General features: G+C 39.3%; 1 protein-coding gene across 11 annotated transcripts in view; it reads right to left on the bottom strand.

Annotated features, from left to right (window-relative positions):
* AGAP1 (ArfGAP with GTPase domain, ankyrin repeat and PH domain 1) overlaps window positions 1-12,917 on the bottom strand; it is a 403,925-nt gene that overhangs the window by 252,068 nt on the left and 138,940 nt on the right. For all 11 annotated transcript variants that reach the window (XM_068947772.1, XM_068947774.1, XM_068947773.1 and 8 more), the window contains exon 3: window positions 10,095-10,182. In XM_068947772.1, the coding sequence (XP_068803873.1) occupies window positions 10,095-10,182 (88 nt within the window). The remainder of the gene's footprint in view (window positions 1-10,094; window positions 10,183-12,917) is intronic.

Genomic DNA, 12,917 nt, shown 5'->3' with positions numbered 1-12,917 from the left:
GAGATTGTGCTGTGTCTAAAGGTGAATGAAATCAGCGCAGATACAAGTAGCTTGCTGATGAATGGTTCCTGCTCATGTGTATTTTTGTGCCGCTGGTCTTCCTATCAGTTAAAATTTGCATGATTTCACCCTACCAGCTTGAAGCATCCCTGTACCTATGAGTAACACCCATTTTAAAACAAAATTATCTAATTATCTATTTGACAAACTAGCTCTACTCAGCCCTAGCTATTAAACCAGTCCAGTAGGCACTAATATTAGACTTCCCTTTTCTGCAAAAGCCATACAGATGGCTTTTTCCTCAAAAAGACAGCTTCGAAAATTTATTTAGATGTTACCTAAGAATAATAAAGCTGAAATAATACTACAGTGTGAATGTGCTGACCTGGGGAGACCAGAGAAAACACCGCCCGGCCTCCTTCCAAAGGTACACTAATAAATTGAGCAGGGAATTTAGCCCCAGCGCAATGGCACCAGCCTGACAGCAGACGGCAGGGCGTGAATTAGCATAAGTCGCACCAATTTCAGAGCTGCAATGATTCGTGTCAGGAAATCTGTGCTTCTTCCTTTTCATTTGAGTGTCACGGAGGGTAGTTGCAAGTAATTTCATTCCTCATTTTCATGTTGGTACGGAACCCAAAACTAAATTATATCAAGGTAGTACACCTTAATGAAAGCTCTCTAGTTGCTTCTGCTGTGACAAATCAAAAAGATGAAGCGTTAATTGGTACCTTCCTATCTGTTATCACGCAGATCTTCACGTTTAGCGCTTAAAGACAAAAGTATTCATATTTAAAGCATCACACTTACTTTTACCAAATACACCAGAATAATGCCTGCCACTTTAAACATGCACCGTTGAAAGAATGGAGTCGCCTGCCTTGAGAAGCACAACCCCAAGCCATGCAATTTTTAAATGCAATGAAGAGGTTTGAGATGCAACACTGTATAAGGGCTCTACCTTGAATTTTCAAAATTCTGGAACATCTCAGCCGATTTTCTTATGAAGTGGTGAAGCACCTGAGCCCTATGCAAAGGAATACTCACCTCCAAAACTACTCCTCTAACAAAATATTAGACATCCATCAAATGAGCATAATGACATTTTCATCTGCCATCAACATCACCACAAAAAAAGCTGGCAATGAACACAAAAAGCTGGAGATTACATATGCTGCAAGTACGCCCTTTTGTCCATGTTACGTTCTTGTGAAAAAATATTTCTGATAGTTTAAAGCGGGGAGTTTAAAGCGGGGGGGGGGGGGGGGGGGTGCGGGCGGCAAAAAACAGTAGAAAGCTGCAAGGAAATACCTACACTGATATTCACTCAAATCCCTCGTACGCAGTGGCGGGCTTTAACTTTGTAAGCACCAGAAGACCTCTTGCAGCAATATTCTTACTGTTGCAAAACCCACAGGAACCGCTCCAAAACACCGAATCCCGTGACTACGATTTGGAATGATTTCTAGGCTGAACTGCCGCAGTGCTTCGTGCGCTGCTGCTTTTGTTCCTCACGTTTAGTATTCTTCCTGACACCGCATCCTCTTAACAGAGCGCAGATTTATTTAAACTTGAGGAGGATAGAGCCACGAATGTCACAAGCGCAAGCTCAACCAGACAATAAAGCTCTTGAAGATGAATATGTTGAAAGACTTTAAAAGCGGTACCTAGTTAAGTATTAAAATGTGAAACAAAAGGCATTTGTGCGTTTACAGGCTTGATAGCTAGTTATAAGACAGGAAACTAGGTATGTCTGGTAGCTTTTTTTTTTAAAACTTGTTCTTGACTTTTCTGGTTTATTTTATTGATAGCAGGTGCAGACAGTTGCTTATACATCGTAGCCACTATGATATATAAGTGGGTATAATATACCCACTTAAGTCTACTTTTAGCTGTAAGTCTAATTTTAAAAGCTTATTTTTTTTCAAGCCAGCTGGAGACAAACAATAAAAGGCAGCAATCAGCTTCTTCGGGCAGGACGTGATACTGCTTTAGCACACACCTACCTGTTTCCATCAGCCTGAAATAACACTTCCCATACAAGAAAGTACTTTCTATAACTTAAGTGCCATAGCTCTTTCATGCTGCAATTCCTTAAAATCAAAGTAAATTGGTTTAACATACATGTCCTCTCCAAGGACAAATATTCACAGAGCTCCTACCTTGCAATCTAACATATAAATAATCTCCTGCCAATAGCTGCCCAAAATTTCTTTGCACAAGTTAAGCTTCACCTGTTTCCAGCATAATTTCACAGATCTAACACACATTCAAACAAAGCATAAACTGCATAAGCAAGATATGCCTAAAACATAACTGCTAAAAGTATAAGTTTAAGCTGTTTTTGTTTGGTTTTTTTTTTGCTTTCAAGGGTTCCTTGGCTTTTTTCCCCCCTCTACTTTGGTTATAACCAGCTTCTATGATACCTGTCCTTTCATTACAGTATTACACTGCAAATAGTAACCCTGAAGTTAAAATTGGACTTAACTAGCTGCAATTATACTATAAGCTAACATAAGTAATTACAGTGAGGCCTGCTAAGGAAACCTGGACAAAACAGCCATTAGCATCTCAGGTGCAGAGGGATTTTTTTTTTGGTTCATTTGTTGGTTCATAGCAGCATACTGTGTCTTATAGTTAAGAAAATTTTCCATTGACTGAACACCTTTCAAACTAGTATCGCTCAAAACTAAGGGGGAGAGCGAGGGAGAGCAAGAGAGGGAGAGAACAATAACGCTAAAACGAACACAGCAAGATTTCCCGGTATATGTACCTAACGTCAAGCTGCAGCACTGCAAATATAAATGCAAGGTCGTAAAAGTAGCTGCATCAAGAAAAATAGGTTGTCCGTTGAAAGGTTTCACTGCAGGCAGCCAAGCATACAATTCCAGGCCCTCTAGCCCATCAACTGAAATTTCTAAACTCATACTTCTGTCACTGAAAGATTACTGCCGTGAAAGTTAGCTGCAACAAATAGTTTCGTCCTTCTTGCACATGAAAGGACATGCCTCACCAGAAGTGGCAGCTTATTAAGTGCTGTCAAAACTAGTGTTTCTGGAAATCTCGGAATAGACCTTTCAAATAACAGGAATTGTCCTTAATCGTGTTGTTGCAGCCTCAAGGAGTGCTCCCAGCTGAGCTGAGGACATCCTCATGCAGATAGCGTATGCCTACAATATCACATCCAAAGCTGGCCCCGATCACAGAGAGCACATTCACAAGCCACAGAGATATCCTCATCCCAAAGAGCACACAGTCTTTTTGCTTGGTCGTACCTCAAGAAGAGAATTATCTGCTTGCAAGCACCTACAAAAGTCTCACTCCTAGGGAAAGCAAGAACACAGTGGAGCGAGGAGCCAAGCTCATATGCTCTCCCTCCACCCCTTTTCCTCCTTCACCAGGGTATGGATGTGGGGAAGCCGCATGAGTTTGCTCAGGGCAGCTCCCCACCTTAGCTCAACAGCCCTCTTTGCAGTACAACTTGCCCTCAGAGCAACTGTGGAAGTGGAACCCAGGCACTTAGGCCAGACAAGACTTTGCCATTGCTCAAAGTGAAAGCCTCCATCCCTCCTAAAAGGAGCGGAAAGCCTAGTGACAGCCTGCCACAGCAGCAGAGTCAAAAGTCTGTCGAGAATTACACACATCGCAAATAAAATCAGCTACCTATTACACCATATAACATTCTGATACATCACCTGAAAATCAGCAGCAGATTAAATGGAAGGGAAAAAAACCCAACAATAAATCCAATACAAGCTGAGAAAGAAACACTATGTGGAAGCTGAGAACATTTAAATATCACTTGAAGGTTTTTAAGAACTAAACGTATGGCTATGACTATAACACACAGCCAGTAGTAAAAAACGGAAAACAAAACAAAAGGCACACCTTTCCACCATCAACAGTCACTCTAAAATGACTTGGCTCAACAGCACCAGAAATCAAAGAACACTGGAGGGTCACGAGTCATCTTTAATACTATTAAGAGCCTGAAGTTATAACAACAGCTATAAATCTAAATTACAGGTTTTATCTGGTAGGAAATCTTCAGAGGAGCCTATTACAAGAAGGGCACAAATCCTACACCCATTAGTCTTCAAAACCTTTGAGTAATCGAGTTTCATTGCGTTCAAGACATCTTCACTTAGATCACTCCACCCTCAAGGCACACAACCTAAAAGGGGAAGTCTCGTCCGAGAAACTGCTTCTTCAGCACCTTCTCCCCAGGAAAAGAGCAAATCCTCACTTCTTCCTTTAATTAACATAGTTCCTTATTTGCGCCGTAGTTAAAATAGCAGTCAACTTGACTGCTAGAACAGGGAAGTTTTCAAAGAATTCTCTAGACCACACTGCTAGTCTCGGGGGGGTGCGAAGGAAAGAGAGGGAAGGGCTGGAGACCGGAGATTGCAGAATACGTAAACATACTCTTTTATGCTAAGCCTGAAAGGCTCTGAAAACCCAAGAGAACCAACTGCAGCTCTACTTCAAAATGATCAAAAAAGACAAAGGTGATCTTTCACATCTGTGTATCAGTGTGAAATGCCACCTTAAAGAAATAAAAAAAAGAATGGCTAGCGCTACTATAATCAAATGGAAGACAAGGCACTAAAAGGAGATAATTTTGAAACGCATACGTCTAAATTTAGTCATTGCTGTCTACCGTACCCAAGAGCTATACAGGTTTCACAGATGAAAAAGGACTCAGCTGCAGCTGCCCAAAACAGCGCTGCGTCAAGCTTGTGAAACACCGCACCACAGGTCTGAATTCAACATGGGAAACTTCAGCTTCTGTGTTTTGTGGCCTGAGCATTTTGATGGATGCAACATCCAGCTTCTATAAAGGAACTGCGTTGGTAGGTTAAGGTTGCTATTTTGAACTACTATGCACTTGAAATTCTTACAAAGTCTCACTGCACAAGCTATGTGCAACGTTTTACAAGATAATGATTTTATGAAATTCCAGAAAAGCACAGCTGAGAGAGGATTGAAGTTTCTCTTTAAGAAAAGCATAAGTATGTATTCAGAGAATAAGTTTCACTGCGATCCTTTTAAGTTTCAGATGAGTTGCTCAGATAACAGAACAAACAGTTTTCCTGGAACAGATCTTTTCCTTTTACTCATAAAAGATAAAATTTGGTTGTTTAGTAAATACAGCCTCTAGAGCCTTCCCTATTTTCCTGCGGGTTTGAAAAAAAGCTTTAACTAGATAAAAATAGTCAATGACCTCTGTGAAAAGATTTCATAACCTAACTGTTCGCAGAAGGTACAGTTAAATTTCCATCTTGCATATGAATCATGGGAAGAAAAGAAAAAGAATCCTTCTGTTACAGAAGGAAAAGTCTGTCAAATTCTGCTGCAGCTCCCACTTTGCTAGTTATTAAATAAACATGTCAAGTTTCACAACCATGCCTGTTGCCTAAGTGACACACTCTTCGCTGTAGGTGCTGCAAAAAGTTACTTGGTGATGGCTGCTATAATATAAATGTTTTCAGTCAAGTTTGGAAAACGAAAATAAAAGTAAATGATCACAGCTTTCTGGGAAAAAAAAAAAGGCTTTATCCTGCACCACTGAGTTGGGGGACATTTATTGTAATCCCTAAAACATAAAACAATTAATTGAAAGTAAGTTGTACTTGAAATCTGATGTGTCTCATCTCCCAAAGAGAGATGAAGTGTTCCAGTGGTGCTGGTAAACACTTGGAGCTTGTAACACATCCGGGATGCAGCAGAAGCAGCATTACAAAATCCAAGTGCTAAACAAATCATTGCACCTCACTTAAATCAGTGGGATCACAATCCTGATATGCCTACTAGAATGAAACACCCAATGTATACTTCACAACCCATTCTCCCAATGAGTACAGGCCTTAAAATGGGCTACAGTTGAAGAGAAAAGGAGAAGGAAGAAACAAAGCAATCGAATAACGTTATCACATCAGCAACAAAAATCCTTAGGCAAAAAATAAATTAAAAAAAAACCCTATATGTTGTTAAAAGTAACTCTTTTGAATACTTCCAATGTCTTTCTTTTGCAGTCTGTACTGAAGAGGAAGACCAAGCATTATCTACCCAGAAGGTAGGGAATAGACTGTATTACAAAGAGGCACATCCTACGCTTGCATCTATATCACCCGCACAAGTTTCTCTACACAGATACATGAAATCTCCGCTGACTGTAACAGCTATTTGCTCTCTCTGGTCAGGTTGCCAGACTGGCTTTACACTTTTGAGAGGGCAAGAAAATTTTACTCTTGCAGGAGACAAAAAACTCCCACACATTTAAATATACCCAAACAGATAGTTATTAGCCTACTAACATTTGTCCCTCATTTTAAGGTCAAAATAGAGCAGATTGCCACTAGATAACATCGATTCTCAGAGAGCTAGCTGCAAAAAAAGGTAATTTCCAGTTTCAGGAAAGTATGCACTAAAGACTTGCAGCCTTAAATCTTTTTCAAAATTTACCAAACAACTGCTCTGGGTATACCTACTGCATCAGCTTTCTACCTTACATTTTACTATATACCCAGAGGTATTACTATCTTCTCTTCCCATCTCCTGAACAGAGAACCTGTCCTCTGCTCTCATTTCAACCATCCTGCATCTTCCAATTTAAGGGCATTTGTTAACATGACCTCACCTCTTGTTTTTGCTTTTCATGAACAAAAATACGTCCTGGACAGTTTCCAGCAGTTCATGTTTACATTCACGAACATACAGTTGTCCACTCTACTCTTCTAAGATTACTTTGGTGATGGGGTAGGAGAGAAATACTATGCTCTTTTCATCCCAGCTGAGATACCTTGGGCAGAAGCACTTGAACATGACTTAACATATTTTAGATAAAAATAAAATAAATCCTTAATGACAACAAAAATACTGAAATAATCATTACGTCAATTAGGGTCTTCACAGACACACTAGCGAGATGTGCAAAGGCCCTTAATTCCTATTCCAGGCCTCTGTGGCTTTCTGTAAAACATCAAAAAGTCCCTAAACGCACTACTGTTGAGAAGTTCAATTCACCTTGGTCTATAAAGTACTCAAATTCCATGCACATCACGTTTCATTATGTCCCTGCAGGCAGAACTGAATTTTAGACAGATGAAAAAAGACATCAGATCACGCGCAATCTTATTTGTAGAGCTACTGCATTTATTTCAGCTACATTAAAAAAGAAAACCCTAAAAACAACAGAAAAAAACCACCACATCAATGACTGCTTAGTAGCTATTTTTCTTCTAGTCACTTGGGAGGTTTTCAGAAGATGTAAAAGAGAATACTTGAAGCGATTTGCAATCACCTTCTGCTATCATTACAGTAAAAAACTGCAAGTCTTAGACAATTGAGAACGCAGGATGTTTTAAGGCAATAAATCATTTCTTTTCATACATCAAAATACATCTGATTTAAAAATGCATCCTACAGGAGTAAAGCCAAATGCATGTTAAGTATGCGAAGGGAAGAGTCTAAAAATCTGTTTTCTCCCCAAGCGTGACTTATCTCGTTCCACGAGAAAACAAAAGTTTTCACATTAAAATGTTACTAGAGCCTCAAAATAATTCTGACCAGATATAAAAGTCTGGCCAAATAAGTATGAAGAAAACTTGTTTTACATTTTGATGTTATACAATTCCTCCTCTTGGGGAGCAGCATGGCGTGGAGAAGCAGCAAGAAGAATGTATTGTCTTAAAGAAAAGAGTTGAAGGAAACATGAAACCATCTGTATACGCTTAAGATTCATTTACCGGAGTGCTGAAGCTACCTCAAAGGCCTAAAGGGAGATCTGGTACTTGTCTAACTCAGGGCAGGTTTCATGGTAATTGTAGCAATTTAGAAGGCAAAGGATAGCAGAAACAGTAGTCTCTGGTTGTAATCACCATTCCCACATGAAGCGGGCATCAATCACTTTCCAATTAGATACTGATTATATGATGCCTGATAAATACAAACTGATCAAAGTTTTGCTGCTAGTAAGCCAGAGTCAGTCAGTATTTTTTTCTAAACTAGTCAAGCAGCTGAGATTTCAATACCTGGCATGCTATCTGACTGAATAAAGCCAGCACGTTTTGACCTCAAAAAGGACAAGACGAAGATCTGCATTGGTCTCTGACATAAATGTTGTATCCAGAATTTACATATAGCCTGCCTTTCTAGAAAGCTGCATTCCCACAGAGAACGTCACATCGCAAGGTCCACCAATGCAACAGAGCCATCTGTACTAGTGCCCCAGTTTCTACAGAATGACATGGTACAGACTTATGCTGAAATAAAACACTACCATAAAACACTTCTATGGATATCTACCAAGGATAAATTATATGAGTTGATTTCCTTACTACAAACTTGATTGGAAATCTTGACCCTATCCCTTACAAGGTGAATTAGAGCTCTTAATTATTCCTGTTTTTTCTACTATTAATGAAATGGAATGGTGTCATTAGTGAAGCTTGTCAGCTACACTTATGTGCAAAGAAATGATTTGACACTGCTTTGGTAACCTAATTCTTCCAGGATAAGCAGTCTGAATGTCACTCAAGCACCGTCAATAAAAAATCTTGAAGACAAAGGGGACAGATGGCAACACGCCCAAGGAACATCATGTAAAATATTCATAGTATAGGAGGAGAGTACTGTTAACCCTGTGAATAATCAAGACGTTCAAGTCTCACAAGAAGAAACAAAATATTTTCTGTTCATGGGGCAAGGGGGAAAGGCGATCAGTAGAGACAGTGATTATTTCTTCTGAAGACTTGGTGTATTTAATTGATATGCATACTGTATTTTTATTTCTTGCTATCAGCATAGAGAAGCAGCAGGCATAAACGTGATCTACCATCACCTTCTCCATCAGATCAGCAAATTATCCTTTTGCACTGAATAGTCAAATCAACATGCAGTTGTCAGCACCCCCAATTATCATCCCACAGCAGTTACAGAGAAGCAAAAACATTTACCATGAGGTTATGAACTGGAGGACTTCACTGCTACTGCAACTACACAAGAACAGTCTTGTCCATCCCTTTTCTTCTCCTCCCATTTTCATTTTTAAAAAAATTGTTAAGATGTCAAGTACTATGCTTAATAGCTTCCTTTGATAAGAGTTAATTAGAAACAAATGTTACCATAGATGCATGAAGCTACATACTACTAAAGAAAAGACAACTACAGCAAGAGACAACAAACAGTGAGATGTACTGAAGACTTGAAATCAAAAGGAAACAAATCAAGATGATACACGTAACAAGGGGAAAATGCTATAGTACAAAAACTGTGCCTTCTGTCTCTTCAAAACAAGACAAGAGCTGCCATGAAGAGAATGTATAGTTACCTGCATCCATATCTGCAAAGAATGGAACAGCCAGTAAGGAAAAGAAGGAACCAGAAATTCAGTGTCTCAGAGATGGATTTAAAAGTTCATAAGGAGAATAAATAAAAAAAAAAAAAATCAAGAAAGTATTTAGTGTAAGATACACCTCAGTAAGGTTCTATGATTTTTTTTTTGATTTCAAGCTGTAAGTTTGGATTAATGTTAAACGCTGCAATATTTTCATGTATAAACTAATTTTTTGTGGCATAAAAACATTTTTTAACAGTTCAAGACCAAAGATATTGTAAATTAAACAAGAAACAATTGATATCTAGTTTAGGCTTCCAAAGTTTTTAGTTTTTTTTTTTTTTTTTTTTTTAAACTTTCCCAGCACCACAAAATGAGGGGCCCAACACTGCAGAAATCCAATACCAGATGCAATAACCGCAGCTTTTGGCGGCCAAATTAAAAGCAGTAGCACTACTCAGGATAGTAAACTTTTCTCAGTACATGACTAGGAAAGCTTCCCACGTGGACAAATAACGGATGGGAAAGCATTTAAGGATGCTAAACAGTTATGAAAAAGGTATGGTTATACTCATCGCCTGTACTTAGCTGCAGTCTGGAGACCGTTAAAGGAAAAGCACAGTTCTCTATTAAAAGTGAAAAAGCAAAACTGATTCTTCACTAATTCATTTCTGCATGATTTAGAACAAATAAGGGTGCAATCTATGAGAAAATTAGTGAAATCAGCATGCTAATAATAATTTCCATATCCACATACCTTCAGGCGACTCCTCCTGGACATATGTGCCAGTCAGATACCGGTGTACAAGTGCAGACTTGCCACTTGCTAGGTTACCCACAATCCCCTGGAAAAAAAAAGAAAGAAAAAGAAATTAAACTGCAGTTAATCCCCATAAAAAACAGCAGATTCAAAAACACACACACACACACACACACACACAATCTTCTCTGCGCTTGAAGAAACCAAGACAGGAGAAAAACCTCAAAATATGCTAACAGACAAGAGTACCTGTCCAAAAATCTAAGGTTACAGCAGAGAATATACATGACAAAACTACTAAACCAAAATCAGTTTATGTTACCAGAATTCCTTTGTTCATCTCACTTTTAATGTTACTTGGGAACATTAGGCAATATATAGATTTCAAGGAAGAAAACCCAAGCTCAGAGCAGCCTTACCATCTCTTAACTGGAAAATACAATGATATAAACACATCACTAAATACTGCTATTAGAACCTCTCTCTGTACGGTATCCATCTTGTGATTCACACTGACTCTCTAAACACACATGTGATATATGTGGCTATACAAATACAGATTTTAGCATGTCCTTTACAGCTCATTAGTCTCTTACTTTACAAGCTGACTTTCCAACAAGCTTTCGACTCAAATTGTCTGCACTCCATGCCCAAACATCTGTCTCAGGGACATTTGTATAAACTGACAATCAGGTATAAGCAAACCGTCTTCAAGCATACATGATTTTTCTCTGTTGACCTGACTGCTAGTGTTTCTTTTAAAGGAGGTCAGAAGAGGTAGAATGTAGCTCAGCACCAGAAGAAGTCTCTTCCCAAAGGTGCTCAAATGCTAAAGACTTGAAGATTTGCTGATTTCATGTTTTGTGGGGCTGCTGCTTTCAAGGGGTGGGGGCTGATGTGCAAGTCTGGCTCATACTACATGAGGTTTCATCCTCTTTCTGTTCAGGTTAGCAGGGAAGAACTTGAACGGCCATGAAATAGTTTATAATGAAGGAAATCATACTAAGTAGAAGAAACCACTGTAAGCGCATCTGCAATCAACAAAGAACAGGCCCACATAAACAAGGAGGAAGTCACAGTCCAAGCAGTTGGACAACAGACATCTGTTTATTAGGCTTCTATGTAAGCTGACTTAGAAGAGCGTTTAAACAGCATCCTGGAAGCTTTTAATCTAATTTAAGAGGAATTACAGGCCATGCTAGTATATGCCGAGATGTCTACATCTAATAAAATAAGTAAGTGCAAGATACCAGAGAGGCAAATGCCAGCTCTCAGATGACCATCCTTGTCTTCTCAGACACCACTGACACCAGACACGCTCTCCAGAAATCCGTGAGAGTTTCATTTGGGCCAGGCCATGACAAAATCTAATCAACCAGATCTACTTTACCTTTCAAGGCTACTGAACAAGTAACTTATCCTAGGGCAGCTATAAATTATAAGCACAACTGCGACACTACAAACTTTCGCCACTGAAATTCCGAAATCATCCAAGATCTTTACTTCACGATAAGAATATCTGCCTGCTAAAAATTTAAGATATCATTGAGGTTCATAACTTGCAGGCTGGCTGAAATCCTGTGCTATATTTAGTTTCCAGCACATTTTGGTTCTAAGTATTTCATTTGGAGCACATAATATTAGAAGTGAAACTTCTGTTCCAAACACCTGCATTTTCATGATCTCTCTTCTCATAGGTACATTGGGAAATATCTTGTGTGTCACTGAAAAATTAAATGACAAGCTCTAAAGAAAAATCTATACAGAAATTCATTTCTGTATTCAGAAGATAATGTGAATTTTGGACAGTAAACGCGTACAAAGAAAAGCAAAAGCTAAGGCAATACTGCACAGCCATCCAACTCTTGTTATTTCCATTCTGAATGCCTGACTTAAGCGCAACTTCATTTTAGCTTTCTCCAATGTTTAGACATCAAGTGAAGGGTGAGCTATGGGAAAATAATACTGTCCCTAATGTATGTCCTTTAACCCCAAAACATCAAGCAGCCTCTTCAATGAGCTTCCCTCCCGTTACACACTGGTAAACCAGAATAAGTTCGTCTGCTCATACCTTTCTCTAAATATGTAAAACGTTCGATTAACACTCCATGGTTCCCAAGCCAACATGACCATGACACATGAAGTTCGATGAGTAAGAGCGAGGTCTTTTCACACCTTCCCTTCTCATCACAAAATGGATCCCCTCTCCCTGTCCACACAAGGCCTCACTACGGCAGGGTACTTGTCCCTTCTTGCCCTTCTGCAGCAGGGCCTATTTTTTACCCTTCAGGATTCACGAGCACCAGAACGGTAAGATTTAGCGTGCAATCACTCATTTAACATTTTTTTAATTGAACTGGCCAAGGCGCAAAGAGTACACCATAGGTATTGGGTTTACTTCTACACGATTTCCAATTTGCAAAAAGAGATCAACTTAATTGCTCGCTAGTTGCCTCGTTTTCTTCAGCGACAAGCCCAGCAGTACGCTATATTCCCTACAGCAGGCAGGTTCATCCCTCAGTAGGGGCTGAGCCCCATCTTTGCAGGCAAGCTTCCCCCATCAGCTCTATACTATGATAGCCTGGACCAAAAACAGCAAGGAAACCGAAAGTCTCATCTCTAAATCAGTAGATTAAACACACCACTTCAGTTGTCTCCCCTGCAGATAAATAGTCTGCGATCAGGCTAAGGCCCTTTGAGTAACGTAATTACTGAAGAATTAGAAAACAAGCCAACTTTGTATGGGTTTCACTAAGAAAATAACGGTAGGGAAGAGGACCTCGTATTTTCACTTTAGGAACAGTAGCTCTAGACCACTGG

The sequence above is a fragment of the Struthio camelus genome, chromosome 6 (genome assembly GCF_040807025.1).
Source record: "Struthio camelus isolate bStrCam1 chromosome 6, bStrCam1.hap1, whole genome shotgun sequence".
Taxonomy (NCBI): Eukaryota; Metazoa; Chordata; class Aves; order Struthioniformes; family Struthionidae; genus Struthio; species Struthio camelus.
The sequence above is the reverse complement of the archived record's forward strand: the minus strand, read 5'-3'. Positions and strand labels throughout refer to the sequence as shown.